Below are 14,193 nucleotides of genomic sequence, written 5' to 3'. Positions count from 1 at the left end.
AAAGAAGTTTTGGTGACCGAGCTGCACAATAGAGCAATTAAACTAGAATCTCAGGGTGCCATGCAGCGTCTGGATGTGTGAAAGTTGTCCAGATGCTGCCCAGAGCTTTACACTCAGCCTATTACCATCTTGCTATTTTTTCTTATGTTTCCCTAATGCATACTCCCCCCCCATTATTTACTAAAAGGTCTCAGAAATTATGTCCTTTGCTTTCATCTGTAAATACCTCAAACTGATAGACTTGTTTTTAGCATCCCCATCATGCCTTTTGCATACCTAAGACGATTCTCCATGAGTCCTCAACATCCTCAAATGGGCAGTCCCCGCTAAAATTTCCCAGGCCACCTTGTCACAGTGGCTTGGTTGACTCAGGATCCAAACCAGACCCACTGAGCACATCTGGTTGTTGAGTCTCTCCAGCTTCCCATTTGATCACAGCCCCTTTTGGGCGCATTGTTAATGTGCTGGGCAGACTCTTTAGTGAAGCCAAGGTTGGCCGGCTGGACCTCATCTTTCCAAGGTAAGGAGACCAAATGCCAGAAAGGCAAGTGCCTTGACCAGGTTACACTGTGCCATCACACTGCCCCAGCACCCAGCTCACTGCTGGCTTTTCCTCCTGTGCCACTGGCTCCTCCTGCCCTTTGAAACCACCACAGCCCCTGAGCATAATGGGATGCTCAGAGAGAGACTTAGCAGTTTTCAGATTCATGCAAAACTTTATATGTATGTGCTTTGTGTTCTGGGGCCCAGGGATTTCAAGGGATCTGTAACCTCAAAGGGTTAAAAGAGGGGAAATATTTATCATCCAGGAGCTGCTCACCAGCTGACTGGCATGTTCCAAAGGCTGCTGTCTGGCTGCAGGGATGGAAGAGAAATTCCCCCTCTGCCAGCCTTCCTCCAGCTGCCATGCCAGAAAATCTTCAATTACCGGCAGGACGCCTGTGGCTGCTGGACAACTGAAGAATGTTAAAGGAACTGCCTCTACAAGGACGCCTTTTTCTTGTCTCTCCATCAGGGGTGTTCCAGGCTCTCAGTGAGAAGAACAAGTTCATTCATCTCAACATTAACGAGGTACGGCCAAGCCTGTGCCTGGCAGAGTCCGAGCTCACAAACGTTTGCTGAATGTAATTTCCTGTGGGTGTTAACATCTAGTGGTGGGGTAGCTCGTATTTTTTGAAGCACTATTTATTTAGTGACCCTACAGTAACCTTGTGACTGAGTACCAGCAGTGTCATCATTCTGCAGATGTGGAAATGGGGGCACAGAGAGACTATCCACTGTGAATGGTGTGAGTGAGCAAACTTGACCCACTTGTCCTCTTCCTTCTGTCCCTCGGCCTGCCTGCCACCCTCCAACTATCCACTCCCTCTTGCTCATGTCCTACTGTGGTTCCCATAATGTTTGGCGGGGGGATGGGAGGTTGGGAAGGAGAGGGCCTACCACAGCAGTGACCCCGGAAGTGGAGAGTGCCAATTAGACCTGCAGAGGCCTGGAAGAATCATTCCAGGGCATTTTGATGGCCCTCTCCCCAGGGGACATCCCCAGGCCAGCAGCAGCACCTATAGTGCTTGTCAGAAATACAGAGAGCCTGGCTCCAGGTGGATCTGCTGAATAGAATCTCCTCTTAGCAGGAGCCCAGGGATTCCTCTGCTCTATGAGGACGTAGACAGAGGGAAACTACACAGTGATTCCTTTTGGTGGTGTCTGTAAGCTCCAGCTCTGCCTTCTCTTCAGCCTGACCATGTTAAAGCCTGTGCCTCCTTCCCAGTCTCTGGGGTCTCTCCTCTACCCATTTCCACACTCACTGTATATGTCAGCTCATCCTCAAAGTCAGTAGTAACCTTAGGTTTGGATGAAATTTCTTTTTTGTTTTTATTTTTGTAGAAATAGGGTCTCACTCTCTCACCCTGGATATGGTGCCACAGCAACCTCAAATTCTTGGGCTCAAGCGATTCTCTTGATTCAGCCTCTGAAGTGGCTGGGACTATAGGTGCCCATCACAAGGCCCGGCTAGTTTTTTCTATTTTTAGTAGAGACGGGGTCTCACTCTTGCTCAGGCTGATCTCAAACTCCTGAACTCAAGCAAACCACCCACCTCAGCCTTCCAGAGTGCATGAGCCACTGTGCCTGGCCCTGGATAACCTTTAATTGGCTATTCCAAGATAAAGATGTTCGGACAGGGTGGAATCTCCTCCCCTCTTTTGTACCCCGATTTGGATTGATTATCATCCTCTGTGCTCAATTTCACCAATTGCAGGAAGAGCTCTACATCTTAATCTTATACTGACAGTTCAGTTTATAATATCAAAGAATTTGGCAATTTATTATGTTGACTCATCACTTTCTCATGTGTGCATCTCAGATCCCTGGACATAGAATTTCATGGAGGACAGAAACAAGGAACATTTTTCTCTAGTCTCTTCTTTTGCCTTCAGCATGTAGTTTGCATTCAATAAATATAACTCTTTTGATTGATAACTGTATTAAACATTCCAGGATTCCAGAGAAAGATGTATACACTCGAACTCTCCTATTACAAAAACAAGAAGGGATCCCTAGGCCCGTCTCCATTTCTCATTTGCTTTAAGGTGTTGCCCCTAAAAAGCATGAAGAAAGTGTGACAGTTGCCCCTTGTCCATGGTGGAAGGGAGTGAGGACAGGTCTGCACTCAGAGGCCTCCTGGCCAGCCCAGGCCCCAGGGTGCCAGCAGCAAGGAGGCGGCATCCTCCTGCTTCATGTTCAAGGTGCCCCAACTTCCAACCCATGTGCATATGTGTAGGGCCTGGACTAGGCTCCTGCCCCACCCATAGCTGGCCATGCCTAAGACATCAGGGGAAACCTGTGTTCTCTCCCTTTAAACCCACCATCCCTTCCTCTGGCTGCACATTAGCTTCACCCGGGGAGAGTTAAAAATCCTGATGCCCCAGCCATACCCCAGCTGATTAAATTCTGAACCTCTGAGAGTGAGACCCAAGCACTGATATTTCCTAAATTCCCTTGGTGAGTCCAGTGTGCAGCCAAGTTCAAGCACCCATGCCCCCCCACCTAGGAAGCGACAGGCCTTGCATCCTAGGTGGGGGGGAGGGGCACTTGAACTTGAGATGGCCTCACCTGTAGTCCCTCTCCTAAAAGAGCCTGAGCGTCCTCCATTTCTTTGGCCCCTGCATCCCACGTGAAGGAGGGCTGGAGGGGAGGAAAGGATCCCACATAATCATCTTTCCCACAAGTCTCCAAGCTGTGATAAGCAAGCTGGCAGTAAGAACAGGCAGGCTGCCACCTCTTTCCCAAAGGCAAGGGGACCCCTCATCCAAGAGGAAAAGGTACCTCCTACCACCCCGTCCCAGGCTGTGCTCTCAGCAGGGAGAAGCACAGTTCCTGTCTGTCTGTTTTACATCTGTGCTCAACATGAGCTCTCTCAAAAAGAGCTCAGGACTTCTAGAAAACTTAAAGTGCTAAGAATTCTTTTATTTTTTAAAAAATACTTTTCTGTTGAGGTGGGATTTCAAATTTTCAGGCAAAATGATGAAATGCAGGGTTTCCTGTGATATAAACAAAGTAAGATCCCCCGAGGCTGGTGGGGACGTGGGAGGACAAGCCCTCATCGCTCTCTCTCCCTTTTTATTCCCAGTTCATCAACTTGACAATGAACATCTGAGGCTGCCCTGGTGGGGATGCAGCCTGTGCAGAGGAGTTGTGGGTTTGGGACCACGCAGCTGTCATGCCCAGAGTGCTCTGCTCTCCCATCTTGATCTGGGAAGAAGGAAATGGACTCAGCTGTATTTTCTGCCTTATGTCCAGGTTTGGACATGGCTATCTTTTCCTCCCTCAGTTTTCTCTACTTCCTCCTGTTAATAATTACTAAAAGCTCTAGCACACAGAATCCTGGCTTCAATGCAGCTTTAATCAGTATACTCGGACATCCTTACGAAAAGAGTATTTTCATAAATGCATTTATGGGATGAGATGAGCAGAGAAATGTATGAAGTCATAATTAAGCATTTTCTGCATCCTAAGTAGATTTCCTTGTTGGGGAAGACACCAGACCAGTGAGTCAATATGACAGTGTCTGTCCAGTCCAGACATTCTTTGCGTCTAAAGCCTTTGGATCAGAAAAACCAAATGCTATGTTATTTCTTCTCAGGAAGTCCAAATTGTGGTCAGACTTGCTCTCACTCCTGCCCACTGTGAATAGAGTGGAGAAGTCTCCCTATAGCACACCAGTGCTGAACAGGAGGATCCCACTGAACTGGAATAACAGGAGATAACACAATAAGATATTGGCCCAATAACGCTAACTCCCACATTCTCCTTTGTACACTGTGGCAGATGAGGTGGGAGGTAGGGAGTGGGTTGTGTTGAGAGGGAAGAAGAAAGAATGGTTGGGACAGAGATCAAGTTCAAAGTGCAGCCTCATCAGAACCTGTCCTTTACTCATAGTCAAAGATGCTAAGGCATCGTGATCTCTTCTCTTACTTCCAGCCCTTCCCTGGGCTCCCCGTACATGGATGCAGGACAGGAGCTCTTGGTCAGGCACAGGCTGAGGACCAAGGCTCTGTAGTGCAGCACCCACCAGCACAAACACACGCATGGCACCTCTCTGGCTGAGTCTGTGCCCACTGTTATCAGTTCCTGTGGCTGCCCTAAGATTAGTTAGATGGCGTGAATACTAACCCTGCTCACAGGTAAAAAATGGAAGGAAGCCTCATTGTATGAGCTCAACTGGTCAAGAAAAAAAGAGAGGAGACATAAATTAACAAAGTCAGGAATCTAAGATGGTGCAACACTACTGACCCTACAGAAATTAAGAGGATAAGTGAATATCAGAAGCAACTTTATGCCAACAAATTAGACAATTTAGATAAAATGAAAAATTCCTAGAAAAAAATAAATTACCTTAACTGACTTAAAAGGAAACTGAAAATCCTGAATAGCTCTACAGAGATTTACTTTTGTAACAAGTAAAGAAATTGAAATAATAGTTTAAGAATTCAAGTGGGGGGAGGGGAAAAGGAAGGAGAGAGGGTGATTGGTAAGTTCTCACCTAATGTGTACACTTTAAGGGTGTACCGCACACCCCTTGGGTGAAGGGCTCAACTATAACTTGAACTTTACCTTAAAAATGCAAAAAATGTAACCTAATCATTTGTATCCTTATATTAATCTGAAATAAATAAAATAAAATAAAATTTCCACAATAGAACACATTATTTAAAAAAAAATCTTTACCTGAAGAAAAGCCCAGGCCCAGATAACCTTGCTATTTGATTCTACATAATATTTAAAGAACAGATAGCACCAATCTTACACCACACCTGTAGAATGTAGAGGAAGAGGGAAGACTTCTCAGCTCATTCTATAAGGCTAGTATGGCTTTAACAAAGACAGGAAAAGACATCACAAGAAAACCACAGACAAACTCATATTGTAATAATTCTTAACAAAATATTAGCAAACCAGATCCAACAGTGTATAAAACAATCAAACATCATGACCAAATAGAATTTATCTCATGAATGCAAGATTGTTTTAACATCCAAAAATCAAATATTGCAGCATACAAATAGAATAGAAAGGGCAAAAAACTCATGATCATCTCAGTAGACCCAGAAAAAGTATCCAACAAAATCCAACACCATTCATGATTTAAGTTTGTTTTTTTTTTTAAGTCTAAGAACAATAGGAAACTTTCCTAACTTTATAAAGGGTGCCTATGAAAAACCTATAGCTTATATCATTCTTAATGGTAAAAGAATAAAATCTTTCCCCAAAGATTGAGAATAAGGTGAAGATGTAAGTGCTCACCACTTTTATTCAACATTATCCTAGTGAGCCCACCCAGTTTATTGGGACAAGAAGATACAAGGGAATGCACACAGATTGGGAGGGAAGAAGTAAGCTTCTTAATTCACAGTGACTTGACTCTGTATGCAAGAAATCCTTAAGATACTATATAAAAACTACATAAAGAACAAAGTTGGTATGTAAATAAGTACACTGCTTGGTTTCAAAACAGATTGTAAAGCTAGAGTAATCAAAAAGAGTATGGTTTTAGCTTAAGGACAAAAAGAAAAATTAAACAGAATAAAAATCCAGAAATCTCTTACATTTATGGTAAATTGATTTTTTTCTGAATTCCATCTGCCTGAAAAATTGACTTCCAACCCTTAACTCTGAGTTTTAATTTGTCTTTTGACATGAGGTGTGTTTCCAACAGACAGCAAATAGATGGCTTGTGTTTTTTTTTAATCCAATCAGCCAATCTATGCCTCTTTAGTAGGTAATTCAAGACACTGACATTTGTTGAGATAATTGATAAGAGAGGTAGCCTTCTACTCATCTTATTTTGTGAAAGTCCATTGCTTAGTTTTGTCTTTTGCATCATTGTGGAAGCTAGGTTCTGTCCTTTAATTTCTGGGTGTTTACTTTGCTGAAGGTCCATTGTGATGGTAAGTGTGTAGAACAAGTTGAAATGTTTCCTGTAGGGCTGGTCTTGTTGTGGCAAATTTCCTCAATGTTTGCATATCAGTAAAATATTTGATTTCTCTGTCAATTTTAAAGCTTGGCTTAGCAGGATATAGAATTCTGAGCTAGAAATTGTTCTGTTTAAGTAGATTAAAGGTTGATGACCATTGTCTTCTTGTTTGGAAAGTTTCATTAGAGAAGTCTGCAGTCATCCTGATGGACTTGCCCCTGTAGGTCAACTGGTGCTTACTCCTGGCAGCTTGAAGAGACTTTTCTTTTGTCTTGACTTTGGACAGGTTCATCACAATGTGTCTTGGACCAGCTCTATTTGAGTTGAGGCAACCAGGAGACTGATATCCCTCTGAAAGGAGTATGTCAGAATCTTTGGTAATATTCGGGAAATTTTCATTTATAATATTCTCTAGAATGGCTTCTGTTCCTCTGGGGGCACTCTTCTTCCTCTTCTTGAATACTTATAACTCATATGTTTGAATGCTTCATAAAGTCCCACAGTTCTGTCAGTGAACATTTTGCTTTCTCTCTCTTCTTTTCTGCCTCTTTTCTTTTCTTTGCATTTTTGGTCGGGGTTGGGTTTGAACCCACCACCTCCGGCATATGGAGCCAGCGCCCTACTCCTTTGAGCCATAGGCACTGCCCCTTTTCTGCCTCTTTAACTGAGTCATCTCAAGAGCTTTATCTTCTACCTCTGAGATTCTTTCTTCTGCATGGTCTAATCTGTTGTTGATACTTTCTATTGCATCTTTAAGTTCCCTAATTGACTGCTTCAGTTTCTTCAGCTCTGCTATATCTTTTCTATATTCTTCATATTGTTCATCTCTTATTTGTAAATTAATATTTTTTACAATGGTGCCAAGTCAATTAAGTGGAGAAAAAGATAGTCTTTTTAACAGATTGAACAATCCAAGATGGTGGCCGAATAACAGCTTCCCTGCAACAGGGCATGGTGACTCTGGGGAGATAAGACTCCAGGCATCTCTGGCTGGTGGGATCTGCCTATAATCATCCCTTTGAGGATACCGTGAGTCAGCAAGAGACTTCTGGACCCCAAGAGGAGGACAAAAACAATGGAAAAGTGGCAAGTGGTTGTGTGTGTTCGATCAACCTAATCCCGCCTGCAGCCATAAGTACGAGCAACAGTGAGACTGCAAACCAGAAAGGCCTTACTTGTGAACTGTTTCAGTGTCTTTGGACTTGGCACTCAGTTGAACTTCCTTGGGTAGAGCTTGAGCAGGAGCATGGAGAACTTTGGGCATTGTCTAGGGCCCCAGAATGAGCCACTGAGCCGGACGGAGCCAATAGTGTTCGGCTTGGGCCACAGGGAGCCATTGTGAGAGACCTACCCCAGGAAGCTCTGCCCTCAGGGTCACAGAGCAAGGATTGGGTGAGAGCTAGTTACCCAGTGACTAAGCAGCCTAAAGGTGGGGACTGAGCTACCTTATAGCCTTAAACCTCAGGGGCAGAGTAAGACTGGTTTTGGCACACTGAAGCCTCGGGCTGTTGCCCTGGGTAGAGTGCTGTGGCATCACAGCTCATAGCAACCTCAAACTCCTGGGCTTGGGGCTGCCTGGACCTCCATAAAAGCTGTGCCATGACCCCTAACCCGCGACCCATGCCCACCGGGCCTCTGCATGCCCTGAGTAGGAACTGCAGGAGCCACGCAACACTGCGTCCTCCCTCCTATACCCTCACTGCCTCCACACCAGCCCGCTCATCTGGCCAGGGACTTAGGTAGCTGTGTGCCCTCCAGAGCCCTCCCTGCCTCTGCGCAGAGCCCTTCTCCTGGCCAGAGACTGCTGGAGCATTGGAATCTCTGCACCAAAGTCACTGGGCACTCCCAGAACTGTGCACAAGACCTCCTGCCCTATTGCAGGATCTGGGTGTGTCACACTCTGGAGCTGCTTCCACAGCCAGAACTCCCTGGCTGGGGCAGCCCCAGAGGAACTACACAGGGTCACTCCCTACAAAGATCCAGCAACAATAGAGTGATCCCACTGGGGTCTAATCTTGGAGAGACACCTCCCCAACTCTGAGGACAGCCAGAGGCAACAGTGAAAAATAATCATGAGGTGAAATCAACAGAAAAACTCTGGCAATATGAATAATCAGAGTAGATCAACTGCCCCAAGGATCAATGGGGCAGACACAGCACAAGATCCCACGCACAAACAAATAGATGAGATGTCAGAAATCGAATTCAGAATCTGGATAGCAAATAAGATTAAATTAGAATTCCGAGCAGTAACCCAAAAGATATCTCAAGAATTCAACTAACTCAAAGACCAAATGACCAAAGATTTTGACACATTGAGACAAGAAGTTGCAGCCCTCAAAGATCTGAGAAACACAGTAAAATCCCTCAGTAACAGAATGGAACAAGCAGAAGAAAGGATTTCTGACATTGAAGGCAAAGCTTTCGAATGCTCCCAAACTCTAAAAGATGAAGAGAAATGGAGGGCAAAAACAGATCACTCTCTCAGAGAGCTCTGGAATAGTTCGAAGAAAATCAATATTCGTCTTATAGGGATCCCCGAAAGTGATGAAGAAGCTTCACAAGGCATAGAGTCTCTTCTCCATGAGATTATGAAAGAGAACTTTCCAGACATGCCAAGAGATTCTGAAATTCAGATAGCAGACAGTTTCAGAACTCCAGCACGACTCAACGCAAATAAGACATCCCCCAGACACATCATAATCAATTTCACTAAAGTTAATATGAAGGAGAAAATTCTGAAAGCAGCCAGACGAAAGAAGGGCAAGGGCAAGAATATTAGAATAACTGCAGATCTCTCTGCTGAAACCTTTCAAGCTAGAAGAGGATGGTCATCAAATTTTAATCTCCTAAAACAAAATAACTTTCAACCCAGGATCCTGTACCCAGCTAATCTGAGTGTCATTTATGATGGAGAAATTAAATACTTCAATGACATTCACATGTTGAAGAAATGTGGCATAAGTAAACCAGCTCTCCAGGATATTCTCAAACCTATCCTCCATAAAAACCAGTGTAATCATCCACCACAAAAGTAAACCCACCCAGAAACTTTTGATCAAATTCCAACTTTCACAGTCGCAAAAGGATTAAAAGTGTCCACCAGACTCTTGAAAGGCTTATCAATATTCTCAATTAATGTGAAAGGTTTAAATTGTCTTTTACAGAGGCACAGGTTGGTGGACAGGATACAAAAATTCAAGCCAGATATCTGCTGCATCCAAGAATCACATCTTACACTAAAAGACAAATATAGACTCAAGGTGAAGGGATGGTCATCTATACTCCAGGCAAATGGAAAGCAGAAAAAAACAGGCATTGCAGTCCTATTCACAGACACAATAGGCTTTAAACCAACTGAAATAAAGAAGGATAAGGATGGACACTTTATATTTGTTAAAGGTAATACTCAATATGATGAGATTTCAATTATTAGTATTTATGCACCCAACCAGAATGCACCTCAATTTATAAGAGAAACTCTAACAGACATGAGCAACTTGATTTCCTCCAGTTCCATAGTAGTTGGAGATTTTAACACCCCTTTAGCAGTCCTGGATAGATCCTCCAAGAAGAAGCTAAGCAAAGAAATTTTAGATTTAAACTCAACGATTCAACATCTGGACTTAACAGACATCTACAGAACATTTCATCCCAACAAACCTGAATACACATTCTTCTCACCAGCCCATGGAACATATTCCAAAATTGACCACATCCTAGGCCACAAATCTAACCTCAGAAAATTTTAAAAAATAGAAATTATTCCTTGGATCTTCTCAGACCATCATGGAATAAAAGTTGAACTCAATAACAACAGGAGCCTGCATACCCATACAAAAACAGAGAAGCTAAATAACCTTATGCTGAAAAATAGATGGGTTATAGATGAGATTAAGAAGGATATCACCAAATTTTTGGAACAAAACAACAATCAAGACATGAATTACCAGAACCTCTGGGATACTGCAAAGACAGTCCTAAGAGGGAAATTTATAGCACTGCAAGCCTTCCTCAAGAAAACGGAAAGAGAGGAAGTTAATAACTTAATGGGACATCTCAAGCAACTGGAGAAGGAAGAACACTCCAACCCCAAACCTAGCAGAAGAAAAGAAATAACCAAAATCAGAGCAGAATTAAATGAAATTGAAAATGAAAGAATCATACAACAGATCAATAAATCTAAAAGTTGGTTTTTTGAAAAGATCAATAAAATAGATAAACCTTTGGCCAACCTAACCAGGAAAAAAAGAGTAAAATCTCTAATTTCATCAATCAGAAATGGTAACAATTAAATAACAACACACCCCTCAGAAATTCAAAATATCCTTAATGAATACTACAAGAAACTCTACTCAGAAATATGAAAATCTGAATGAAATCAATCAATACCTGGAAGTACGCCACCTACAAAGACTTAGCCAGAACGAAGTGGAAATGTTGAACAGGTCTATATCAAGTTCTGAAATAGCATCAAATATACAAAATCTCCCTAAAAAGAAAAGCCCAGGACCAGATGGCTTTACATCAGAATTCTACCAAACCTTTAAAGAAGAACTAGTACCTATATTACTAAACCTCTTCCAAAATATAGAAAATAAGGAATATTACCCAACATATTCTACCAAGCAAACATCACCTTGATCCCCAAACCAGGGAAAGACCCAACAAGAAAAGAAAATTATAGACCAATATCACTAATGAATATTGATGCTAAAATATTTGATAAGATCCTAACAAACAGAATCCAACAACACATCAAAGAAATTATATACCACGGCCAAGTGGGATTTATCCCAGGGTCTCAAGGCTGGTTCAATATACATAAATCTATAAATGTAATTCAGCAAATAAACAAACTAAAAAATAAGGACCATATGATTCTTTCAATTGATGCAGAAAGAGCTTTTGTTAATATCCAGCATCCCTTCATGATCACAACACTTAAGAAAATTGGTATAGAAGGGACATTTCTTAAAGTAATAGAGGCCATCTACAGCCAATATCATATTGAATGGAGTTAAATTGAAATCATTTCCACTCAGATCAGGAACCAGGCAAGGTTGCCCATTGTCTCCATTGCTCTTGAACATTGTAATGGAAGTTTTAGCCATTGCAATTAGGGAAGAAAAGGTGATCAAGGGTATCCACATACGGTCAGAAGAGATCAAACTTTCACTCTTTACAGATGATATGGTCATATATCTGGAAAACACTAGGGATTCTACTACAAAACTTTTAGAAGTGATCAAGGAATACAGCAATGTCTCAGGCTACAAAATCAGCACCCATAAATCTGTAGCCTTTATATATACCAACAATAACCAAGCCGAAAAAACAGTCAAGGACTCTATTCCTTTCACAGTAGTGCCAAAGAAGATAAAATATTTGGGAGTATACCTAACAAAGGACGTGAAAGACCTCTACAAAGAGAACTATGAAATCTTAAGAAAAGAAATAGCTGAAGATGTTAACAAATGGAAGAACATACCATGCTCATGCTGGGAAGAATCAACATTGTTAAAATGTCTATACTACCCAAAGCAATATATAATTTTAATGCAATTCCTATTAAAGCTCCATTGTCATATTTTAAAGATCTTAAAAAAAATACTTCGTTTTATATGGAATCAGAAAAAAACTCGATTAGCCAAAACATTACTCAGCAATGAAAACACAGCAGAAGAAATCACGCTACCAGACCTGAGACTGTATTATAAATCGATAGTGATCAAAACAGCATGGTATTGGCACAAAAACTGAGAAGCAGATGTCTGGAACAGAATAGAGAACCAAGAGATGAATCCACCTACTTACCGTTATTTGATCTTTGACAAGCCAGTTAAAAACATCCAGTGGGGGTGGTGCCTGTGGCTCAGTGAGTAGGGTGCCGGCCCCATATACCAAGGGTGGCGGGTTCAAACCCAGCCCCAGCCAAACTGCAACAACAACAACAACAAAAAAAATAGCCAGGTGTTGTGGCGGGCGCCTGTAGTCCCAGCTGCTTGGGAGGCTGAGGCAGGAGAATCACAGAAGCCCAAGAGCTGGAGGTTACTGTGAGTCCTGTGACATCATGGCACTCTACCGAGGGTGGTAAAGTGAGACTCTGTCTCTACAAAAAAAAAAAAAAAATCCAGTGGGGAAAAGATTCCCTATTTTACAAATGGTGCTGGGTGAACTGGCTGGCAACCTGTAAAAGATTGAAACTGGACCCACACCTTTCACTGTTAACTAAGATAGACTCTCACTGGATAAAAGATTTAAACTTAAGACATGAAACTATAAAAATACTTGAAGAAAGTGCAGGGAAAACTCTTGAAGGAATCGGCCTGGGTGAATATTTTATGAGGAGGACTCTCCAGACAATTGAAGCAGTATCAAAAATACACTACTGGGACCTGATCAAACTAAAAAGCTCTGCACAGCCAAGAACGTAGTAAGTAAAGCAAACAGACAGTCTCAGACAGCCCTCAGAATGGGAGAAAATATTTGCAGGTTATACCTCCAATAAAGGTCTAATAACTAGAATCCACAGAGAACTCAAACGTATTAGCAAGAAAAGATCATGTGATCCCATCTCAGGGTGGGCAAGGGACTTGAAGAGAAACTTCTCCAATGAAGACAGACGTGCGATCTAGAAACACATGAAAAAAGCTCATCATCCTTAATCATCAGAGAAATGCAAATCAAAACTACTTTGAGATACCACCTAACCCCAGTAAGAGTAGCTCACCCCTAACAAAATCCCAAAACCAGAGATGTTGGCGTGGATGTGGAGAAAAGGGCACACTTCTACACTGTTGGTGGGAATGCACACTAATTCGTTCCTTCTGGAAGGATGTTTGGAGAATACTTAGAGCCCTAAAAATAGACCTGCCATTCGATCCTATACTTCCTTTACCAGGTTTATACCCAGAAGACCAAAAATCACAATATAACAAAGACATCTGTACTGGAATGTTTATTGCAGCCCAATTTATAATTGTTAAGTCATGGAAGAAGCCCAAGTGCCCATGGACTCATGAATGGACTAGCAAGTTGTGGTACATGTATACCATGGAATATTATGCAGTCTTTAGAAAGAGAAAGAGAAAGAAAGATGGAGACTTTACCTCTTTCATGTTTACATGGATGGAGCTGGAACATATTCTGAGCACAGTATCTCAGGAATGGAAGAAAAAGTATACAATATTTTCAGCCCTACTATGAAGCTAAATTATAGCTTTCACATGAAGGCTATAACCCAATTATAGCACAAGACTATGGGGAAAGGGCCAAGGAAGGGGAAGGAAGGGGGGAGGTTAGGATGGAGGGAGGGTAATGTGTGGGGCCACATCTATGGTGCATCTTAGAATGGGTACAGGAGAAACTTACTAGATGCAGAATACAAATATCTACATACAATAACTAAGAAAATGCCATGAAGGCTACATTGAACAGTTTGATGAGAATATTTCAGATTGTATATGAAACCAGCACATTGTTCCCCTTGTATGTATTAATGTACACAGCTATGATTTAACCGTAAAAAAAAAAAAAGATAGTCTTTTTAACAAACGGTATGGGAACAAACGATATTCGTACATCCACATGCAAAGAAAAAAAAAGGGACTTAGACTCTTATACTAAACACCCCCCCAAAAAAAATCAACTCAAAACGTTTTATACCTAAATGTAAGAGCTAAAATTATCAATTTTATAAAACAAAACATAGGAGTAAG

General features: G+C 42.0%; 1 protein-coding gene across 2 annotated transcripts in view; it reads left to right on the top strand.

The window, feature by feature from the left end:
- The window catches only part of CAPN9 (calpain 9), a 274,380-nt gene that overhangs the window by 58,483 nt on the left and 201,704 nt on the right, over positions 1-14,193 (top strand). Inside the window, exons 19-20 of one of the 2 annotated variants that reach the window (XM_053606696.1) lie at positions 1,016-1,071; positions 3,629-6,065. The exons of the other annotated variant lie outside the window; for it this stretch is intronic. Of the exons in view, the coding sequence (XP_053462671.1) occupies positions 1,016-1,071; positions 3,629-3,655 (83 nt within the window). The 3' untranslated portion in view covers positions 3,656-6,065. Of the gene's footprint in view, positions 1-1,015; positions 1,072-3,628; positions 6,066-14,193 lie in introns of those variants that run through there. 2 annotated transcript variants of the gene reach the window in all.

Source organism: Nycticebus coucang, chromosome 10, assembly GCF_027406575.1.
Source record: "Nycticebus coucang isolate mNycCou1 chromosome 10, mNycCou1.pri, whole genome shotgun sequence".
In the NCBI taxonomy this organism is placed as follows: Eukaryota; Metazoa; Chordata; class Mammalia; order Primates; family Lorisidae; genus Nycticebus; species Nycticebus coucang.
The sequence above is the reverse complement of the archived record's forward strand: the minus strand, read 5'-3'. Positions and strand labels throughout refer to the sequence as shown.